At 38.3% G+C, this 9,925-nt stretch overlaps 1 protein-coding gene across 6 annotated transcripts in view; it reads right to left on the bottom strand.

The window, feature by feature from the left end:
* The window catches only part of GOLGA4 (golgin A4), an 89,828-nt gene that overhangs the window by 6,508 nt on the left and 73,395 nt on the right, over window positions 1-9,925 (bottom strand). For all 6 annotated transcript variants that reach the window (XR_002095962.1, XM_019508991.1, XM_019508994.1 and 3 more), the window contains exons 21-22: window positions 6,320-6,423; window positions 530-616 (exon numbers count right to left, since the gene is read on the bottom strand). Coding sequence is in view for 5 of the 6 variants with exons in the window: in XM_019508991.1 (XP_019364536.1) it covers window positions 530-616; window positions 6,320-6,423 (191 nt within the window). In the remaining variant the exon portion in view is untranslated. The remainder of the gene's footprint in view (window positions 1-529; window positions 617-6,319; window positions 6,424-9,925) is intronic.

Raw genomic sequence — 9,925 nt, 5'->3', positions numbered from 1 at the left:
AGATTTTTAATTTTTTTTTCCCCCGGGGGCAGGGGGTGTGTGTGTGGGGGGCAGGGATACCTCAAAAATAGCCAAGTGTTTATGGCACTGACTTAACGAGGACCCAACTCAGAGCAAGGACTTCAACCTAGGCCTCCCCTCACATGCCAGGTCAGTGCCACAACCACTTGTTTCAACTAGAGTCGGGGTGCTTTGACTAGAAATTCTACTGCAAAGCTGGAAGACCCTGACAAAACTTTCATTTCCTATAAGTTCCAGCCAAAACATTTTGTTTTGACAAATTAGCATTTTATGACAAAATACCGTTTCATCAGACAATCTCTGACCCAGTCTAAATAAGAGTGTTAAGATGACCATCACCAACAATGGAGCTGCTCCAATCCAATAGTGAGAAGTGTTATGTATATTAATATCTCTATAATTCTTGTCATAATCTTAAACTGATTTCTACAATATAAAAGTCTTGTAAAGCGGTAAATTCTAGCAATCTAATCTTTGCTTATATATTCAACCTGCTTGTAAGACATACCAATGGTCGAGCGTCTTCTCGTTCCAAGATCTTCTGGGTTTGGTCAGCTGGGAACTTCAACACTGTAGTTATAACCTTTGCCATTGTCTAAAAAAAAAAAAATTATGATTTATAACCAACTAACTTCACAAGCATTAAAAAGATTATATTAAACTTTTATGTAACTTTTTAAAATGCATTAATAGAAGTACAGAATAATATACATGTCGCAGTATTTTTTCTATGCCTTCCACTGGCTTTGCTAAAAATATTAGTTTCACATTTCACTTACATGACACATAGCATGTTATGTGAATTCTATGAGACCCAAGAACCAACTGCTGCTACCCATAACTCTAGAGGACACATCAACTCCTTTAATAAAACACAACTATGTCACTAAATACTCAACTCTTAACACAGGTTTTTCCCTATGAAACCTCTCATCAGTATGCCAACTCTAAAAGTAACTCATCACCAGAAATATTGCTTTTGAGAGTTGACTACATTTTATCATACCTATATATTGTAAAAGAAACTCAGAAATCTATGCTACTGTACCACTATGTTAGGTACAGAGCTTCAGCTCAGTGGGAATACACTCCGCAGGTGCAGCATTTGAGAATTTAAATAACTGACATATTCCCAAGGCAAGGAGGACTTGCTTTTTCCTTTTATTCTGAACAATAGTAAAAGCTGATGGGCAGGTGATTTTACAAAAAAGGTCAAGGACTTTTCCACTCGACCCACGGTGTAGCTCTAATTGAACAAGCTTGCAAAAGAGATAAGATTGCAATTCATCAACTTCTGTGGTTTCCCCATCAGTCCTACAAGTGAAGTGATGAAGGAACTATAGAAACAGAAGAGATAGCTAGAGAACAGGTGAAAGAGTAGGCCACACATGTAGCAAGTGCACATCACAGGTAACTTTTATCTGGTGATGAAGTAAAAGAATTCCCCTTGTTAACATTTCTATTTAATCAGCTTAAATTTTGTTTAAACTATTTTCAGCCCTAATGATGTTTTTTGAGTTCATCTAATGGAGTTTGCAGATATACTGGGAGAATGTCTCCAATGCCATAAAATAACATCACACTTCTCTAACTTTTCTTGCCAAACTCGTCATCACAACTTCTTATATCTGAAATATCTCACAGAATGAGCTCAGGATCTGCCCACACTCTCATAGGACAACTACTTCTGAACCCCTCACTTTCAAGCTTACAACAGGACACAATGGTATGCAAAAAAGTTAAAGAAAATATACATCCATTGCAAATAATACAGGAAAGAACGTATACATGTGCGCCAACTCAAACAGACATTCTTAAGACACTCTTTCCTGAAAATGTCCATTTTGTAATCTATCACTAGCAAGGCCTTGAAATTCTCCAAGTTCTTGTGGTCACAAGGGAGATTTAGAAATAAAAGTGTTTCAGAAGTTACGCATGTAGAATACAAGCTTGCAGGGATTTCAGAATTTAAGATTGCATTCTTTAAAACAGCAAAATGTTTACCTTATTTATCATCTTGACTGTATTTTACTAGAAAAACCAGGTAAAGCAGACAATAATCCCTTGCTTTCACATGCCCATATTAATGGCAGTCCTACTGAAACAGTATATATTTTACATTCCAACTGACTATCAACTCTTTTAAGAAGCAGAGAACATTTACAGATGTCCTCATCAATTTTCTAAATTTCCTAAAAATATCAGAGTGCCATTAGTTTCCATATTTCCAGCCTGGTATGACTGGAACAGAACTGCTGATCACTGACGAAGTTCTCTGAAGCTTTTAAATGATTCACTTCCATTAGCAACAATTCCAATAGGATTTCAAAGTCCCAGACAACATTTAAATGTAGAAGCCAGTAACAGCAGAAAAAGCATATCTAGATTCTCAAAGGAACATCTGCATGTATTTAGCTATTTCAGAAGTGCAAGCTGGAAAGCAAGAAAAACTTGGAATAACTGTGACAGAACACCTTCAATGGTAGTACTTGCAAAGCTGCTTGTGTCTCTCACCATAGATGTCCGCATAAGACACAGAAAACACATAGGGGTCAGAGTGACTCTCACCCCAAGGAACAGACTGCAAACTACATAACAGAACTGCAAGGCGGAGCATCTGCAAGGGCAATCCTGTAGATTTCGTATACTAAGAGAACCAAGCTCCTGGTATACTTAATAAACAAATATGTAAAGCAGTGCAGTATATTTGGTTAGCTCAGGTGTCTACATAAATGTAGAGAATGTTATTTTAATACCCCCAAGAGTGTTTCTTATGTACCTCACAGTACAGACAAACTGAATGAAGTTCATGTCTGGAAAAGCTTAGTAGGTATTTTTTGCACATGTAATAAAGAGGCATCAGAATAAAACAAGGTTAAGTGCAAGAAAGGAAAAAGTAAAATTACACGGCTCACAGCAAAATTTTATGTTCAGTATGACACAACATTTTCAGTTTAGGATAAAACACGTACATACATAGTATATAGCGTATGTGGAAACGGATGTTAAAGACAGATTTGGCTACTGGCTTGACTAAGCTCATACGGTCAGTTTCTCATGGGAGAGTTGTTCTCCCAGGAGAAACTATGACTGTACAGATGTTCAGGCTTTTTTCCCCCCCCAAGAGTAAAAATGGCCACTCCAGAAAAAAAATAACCTGAGAACAACCATGGTTAAATCAGTCCCAGGAGTTTCTCCTGAGACAGCAAGTGTCTGTGCATGCTGTGGCTTCTCTCAGAATAGAACACCATATCCCTGTGGCAGGAGGGGGATTCTGGAGGACAGTATTCACTCAATGGACTCTGCAGCAGGAAGCAGAATATGCCCCCTTCACAATCCTCACATTGTGTTGCAAGGAAGCACAGGGTGACCATGGGCAGTCTGGGGCAGCCCACCAGGGTATGCACTGCTGCCATCTGTTGCCGGGTTGACTAAGAGAGCATGCAGAGCATGCTGAGATGTGTGCACAGACCCCACCATCAGCACTGCAAGCTCTTCACTTTTCAGGGCCTCAGCATTTGAATATCTGTACCCACAACTCTGGATGAAGTTTCTTTACCAAAAGAACAAACCTGAGGTCATTCTCCCAGATTATTTCAGTGTGTGTACATAGCCTAACAGTGTCAAAAAGGTACACTGATTATTTTAGGCAAGCTGAGACTTGGGCTTAGAAGTAACAAGTTGAAATGTGATAAAGGCTAGGGTATGTACATACAACACTGGTCTCACTTACATTAGTTTCCATACAGGTGAAAGTTATTTTGGTGTCTAGCACAAACCAACAACTAAATTTCAAGCAGTAGTTTCCTGCAAAAAAAATGCTGCTATTGCAACTTACCACCAGGTAGCAAATTAATCAGTAAGAGAGTCTTTGCATGGAATAACATGCTATCCCAGGATGTAATTGACTAGGGCTGTAGACACATCATCTACATTCTCGTATAACTTACCAATGAAACTCTTGATTTCTTGTTGGGCAACCTACTACTGAATGTAAATGTAGCTCCCAAAGCTAAGAAATTTGTTGCTTTAAAAATTCTCTCTCCAGCCATTTATTTGAATTGAATGAATTCCCTTTCTCAATTATATTAATTTTAAAATAATACTTTCCTCAGCAGTTGTAAGAATTACACATCTGTCTCCACTTGAGTATAATTTATTTTCATTCTGGATACACATATGATCTTAGGATCCATTCTTGAATGCAGACCTCTTTTGGTTAACAGAGGTTCTTCCCCCACTCTCCCACCCCAGAATTAATCCGTTTGAACTGAGGACAGAAGCCAGATCCCTCAAATCAATCTACCATGTTACATAGTACTGTATATTGTATGCCAGATAGGAATTTTGTGCTTATCTCAAATCACAGATAAAATATATGGCTATTAGTTTTTACTGACAAATTCTGCAGCTTCATTCCTTGCCAGAAAAATCATAAAAGTAAGCCTAGTTTTAGTGTGCTACCACAAAACTAGCTCACATTTTCAATTTAAAAGTCCCAAAATAAGCATTGTAGTATCTTGGGCACCAACAAGAAACAATTTTAATCAGTAACACACATTACCGGAGCCACGCTAAATACAGTTCAAGAGTTAAAATTAATCTAAAGACATTTCATGTTAAACTTTAAAAGCAGATTTGTTAATCATACCATAGGAGTTGTCTGCTGCTATCTAATACAGCGTTTCCCATACCGTGGGTTGCAACCCAAAAGTGAGTTGTGAGAATATATAAAACGGTTGTGAACAAACTTTAAAAATGGATTCTCCTTTAAAGGATAAGAACAGGGAAACCATGGATTTTCCTCTACAGGCTGGCAGAGTTCCAGCCTGTGATGGGCTGCTTAGGGCCCCCCCACCAGACACACCCACCTCCTACCCCACACACAGGAGGGGGCTGGGGAGCAGTGGGTTGGGAGTGAGGAGCACTGGGTCACGACTGGCCACTGATGTTTATAAATGGGTCCTGGTAGAAAAAAGGTTGAGAACCACTGGTCTAAAACTGGTTTGAAGTAATCTAAACTGCTTACTAGTCACTAGATGCTAAACTGTTTTCTAAAAGGCATACCTTCTTGTTTGCAACAATCCCCTAAACCCCCTAACAACAGACTTTAAAATAATATGTGCAGGCAGCAAGTTGCATACACCTCTAGCATTTCTTTAATAATTTCAGCATTAAAGTAGGAGGATAGTATCAATGGTTTAGCGCTAAATCTAACTTCTGAAAGAATCGGGTAGGGAAGTTTTTATTCTGACAAGAGATTTATTTTTTGTTGGTGGTGTTTTGTTTGTTTTTATTAAAAGTAATTGATATTAAGGAACAAAAAGAAAAGGAATAGAAGTGAAAGGCACAGAAGAATTTAAAAATTGTAACTTGAGTAACATTTTGTTTAGAAAAGTACTACATTTTATATAGGGCACTTAAAAGGAACAAAGTTGATTGCTCTAGTATTCTAATAAATTCTTACTACTGTAAAGCTTCAACATTAGTCCCAGCTACAAACATAACAAAAACCGGAAGAACTACAGAGAGGAAAGGTATTTAGTCTTAAAAAAGGAAGATATCTATCTACATAACAGAAACATTTTGCTTGGACAAGCAACATCTAGACATCTTTTTTCAAACCTAGCCAATTTCTAAGCCTAGGGGTTGTTACTAGATACTAGAAGCCCAACTTCATAAGAAATTCACTGGCTGGCAAATTTAGTATTCAGTCTTTTACTTCTGCAAACAGCAAGAACTGCTCAAAATGTAACCTCTCAGAGAAGTTACACACCCATGAGATGTGATGTGCATAGGTTTTAGAGAAGATATGCTGTAAATTCAGAATGACACACAAGACATAATCCAATAATTTATTATTGCTGGCTATGGTATCAAAACAACATCGCAATATTAATGACCAAAATACAAAGACAAAAACCCCTATTGTTCAATTTCTGGCCCTACTGGTAAAATGAATACCAGCAACCCCCACTCCACTAGTCAAGACACATTACGCTAGCAAAACATTTGTGGTATGGCGTAAACTACTCCAGAGTAAGCTATACAGGCAAAAATATTCTTTGCTGGTTTAAATGTACCTACACTAGGGCTTTTGTCTGCATGGCTATTTGCTTAGGTTTGTAACTTTTTCCATATTCATAAACCTACATAATTATGCTAGCAAAACTTTTACTTGAACGCCAGACCTCAGAACAAGCACTGGAAGCTGCTTATAGACCATCTACAATACTGCTTAAAACTTATACAAGAGGGAAACATTCTAGTCTAACTCCAAACATATGAGATTCCATACCTTTGTCTCACGGCCCATCATATATTCAAACAGGACCTTTCGTAAGTATTCAAACTCAGTGGGCTCTCCAAAGAGAGAGACATCAGCATGGCAAAGATTTCCATCTATGTAAACAAAAAAAAAAGAAGTATACTGAAAGTAACTCATCATCTTAGATAATTACTCTCATCTAGCAAGTGATTGGAATGAAGTGTTACCTAGAACGGATCCACTGTAATAAACAGCACAAACATGTCATGTCTAAAATTTAGCGAACACCACAAATACAATACACATCTAAAACATAGTAGTCAATTCAATGCATCTGAAAATACAAGTAATTATCAGCACATCTACATAAAAATATTTATTACTTCCTTAATTTTTCCCTTTTCTTTATTTTTGATCATCTTATAACACAAGCAAGTCAATTTAGATACTGCTGCTACTTTATTTCCAAAGCTCGTGCTAGTAGAACCTGAATCAAGACATTTCACTAACCGTTTGTTTACACTTAAGATTAAAGAGTAAATATGCAAGACAGACATCGGCCTAATGAAATTCCAAGTATGAAGGGTCTCAAATGAGTCTATGTAATACTGACCGTCTGCAAATGCTACTAAAGTGTCTTCTACTGATCTTAATGTCAGTAAATTCCTCAGAGGATCAGACTCTCCAGTGAAAAGGTTTCATTTCAAACAGATGATAAAGTTAAATGAACTATTTTAAAGGACTGGGGAGAAAAAAAGACAAGCAAAAGACAGGATTGGGATTGTTGGTGGGGATGGGGAAAGGAGGTAATTAAAACATATCTCCAGCAACTTCATATTTTTTCCAGTCAAGTGCTCATAATAATATCCGCACTACCCTAGAACCCCCAGGAACACGTACTTCCGAGCCTTTTTGCACTGGGCACTGCACAAACATGGAGTAAACAGATGTACTCTATCCCCAACTAGTTTACAAACCCAGCACAAGAGAAGAGACAAAAAATGGATATGGAGAGGAGCACAAGAAGAAATGAGACAATTAATTATTTCAGCACACCTAACTGAACAAGTTGTTTGGTTCTGGGTTTTGTATTTGCAGCAGTGGAGGGCTTTACAGTACTTAAAATAAGATAGCTTTGCAGATGTTTACTGGCAGCCTCCCAACCCCATGCAGGACAGTGTGGAAAAACCCCCACAAAAGTGTCTGCTTTGATAAGAGGCAAGATCATTGGCCAGATGCAGAAGTCAACATTTAAGTATTAAATGAAGAATGACAAATGTGGGATAGGCTATGAAGAGCTCCCTTCCCTGGAGAAAGTAAAAATTCTCTCAAGGAGATACAAAGTTCTCTGGTTAGGAAGTTTTTGAACAGTTGTTCAGATCTTATTTAAAAGTGTATATTTAGCTTCTATAACATCTATGAGATCCTTTTACTTGCATCCTAATGATCTGTATCTACCAATAACTGCTGAATTCACATATAGGCAACATCTCTGTCTTGCTATTAAAAGTCTATATCTGAGCACGGGCTTTCAAATGTCACCTATCAGCTTCAAGTGTCTGGATAAAATAGTAGAAAAATCACAATCTCAGTGTTAAATGTGCTGGAAATATTTCCATCTTCCTCCTCTGCCCGAAATTTACTATTTAGAGACATTTCTTTTCCAAAATAAATGCTTCCTGGCTTTATAGCGCTTACTCTGTAATTGCTCATCATTAGAAAAAGGATGTGCGCCAGATTGTCTAGATAGTGCCTCTTCTAATCCATTCCAAGCATCGTTCCCTGGATTAATCTTAGCCAGTTTTTTTAAAGTATTACTTCACCAGGGAGCAAATCCAAATTTACAAACAGCAGAACTAATTCAATTACAGGAACAAAGATAGTACCAAAACTACTAATTTTTTAACATCTTGCATTTAGGTGCATATTGTGCATTATAAATGCCACTTATTAATGAACAAATCATTAAATCAGTCTCAAGGACTATTCTGCTCCCTTGAATCATTTAATCAAAAAATTAGTGACAGCTGAAAAATAAAAAGAAAACCAACATTTTATTTATTTATTTATTTACACACACACACACACACACACACACACACAGTATACATATGATGTTGGTTTTATCTTTTTCTTATTTTATTTATATATACACAGACAGACAGACAGACAGACAGACAGACAGACAGACAGACAGACAGACAGACAGACAGACAGACACTACAGCTGAAATATACCAATAAAAACCACAAGAATAAATTCTTGGTCCACCTCAGGACCATGGACCATTTTAACTATACCATTTTCTCGGTTGTTACAGTTACTGTTTATCAGCTTTTATTCTAGAAGCTTCCAGAAACTTCTTTCAAAAAGTCCAATCCTACCTAGTTTTACCTAGCCTTCAGTTGCTGTTGCCTTGCTTGGCTGCCTCTGTTCCTGTGACCTTTCTTGTGTTTGTATTTGACTCAGATACCAAGCAAACTGTGCCTTAGTCCCTCAAGTGCATCCCTTAGATAACAGGCCTGGCTTCCTGCAGCTGTGCTGGATGCAACCATACAAATCAACTGCTCTTAGACCGGATCCTTATGTACAGCCTCACCCTCTCCCTCCCCTTGTTTATCTGCTGTGTTAATCTAACTGGCCCCAAGGTGTTTAACACATAAAATACTTTTTGCTTTAGGGACTTCTGACAACAACTGATTAAAGGGCTTCTAAAGCAACTTCTTCAAAGCTAAGTTGTGTTCAATTACCAAAGGCAACAACACATTTAGGAAAACAGGCTAATGCAACATGTATATATCTTGTTTCCTGAACTTAACTTTTCTGTGCACACTGAAGGCAGGTCCAGTTTACCAAACCTTTGACTTGAGAGGATAGCTGACTTGCTGAATCTCCTGAGTCTGCGTGCACCTGCCAGCTCTCTAAGAGTCCCTGACCAGTTTCTGGCCACTCACTCAAGCCTTGGTATTTCTTGGCCCGTGGTCCATGCTTTAGTGTTCCCTTTGATCTTGTGCTTCTCAGCTTTGGCAAAACAGCTGTGTCAAGATTTGGTCCCAGAAGTCAACTCATCATAGCTATATATCTGGCTACTACATCTGAGTACCTGTTAGGATGCTATTTAAATTGGCCATTGTTTTGCCTTTTCTGCTTGCTGCATTAACTCAATTTAATCCACCTCAGAAGCAGTTAAACCAACACATGCACACAGAGGCATATACCACTTTCTAAAAAAAGAATTATACTGTGGCAAATTGAGAAATACATATTATACCTGTCCCCAGGTAAACCAAAATTCTTGAGACAGACCATTGTTTCCCAATTGTTCCACACCACACAAGGACACACAGGTTTGCCATAAAACAGCTTCATAATGAGATCACAGTTTCACAATCTATATTTTTCACATTGTGTTGGGGTGATCGGAGAATCGGCAATTTGGCCATAGCTAAACTCAGTTGTGTATTTTTCTATGCACCTCAAGGTACCAGGCATGGCTCATGATGATGGGGTGGATGGAGCATCCCACAGGAGCGCTGGGGGGAGGGGGGAGTCCCTGTGTGCTCTGCAGCAGACCCAGAACTTCCGGGTCCACCACTGAGAGCGCAGGGGCCCTCCTATGGCTTGGCAATCGGGGGG

Source organism: Gavialis gangeticus, unplaced genomic scaffold (genome assembly GCF_001723915.1).
Source record: "Gavialis gangeticus isolate Ggan-Ray unplaced genomic scaffold, GavGan_comp1, whole genome shotgun sequence".
NCBI classification, from domain to species: Eukaryota; Metazoa; Chordata; order Crocodylia; family Gavialidae; genus Gavialis; species Gavialis gangeticus.
The sequence above is the reverse complement of the archived record's forward strand: the minus strand, read 5'-3'. Positions and strand labels throughout refer to the sequence as shown.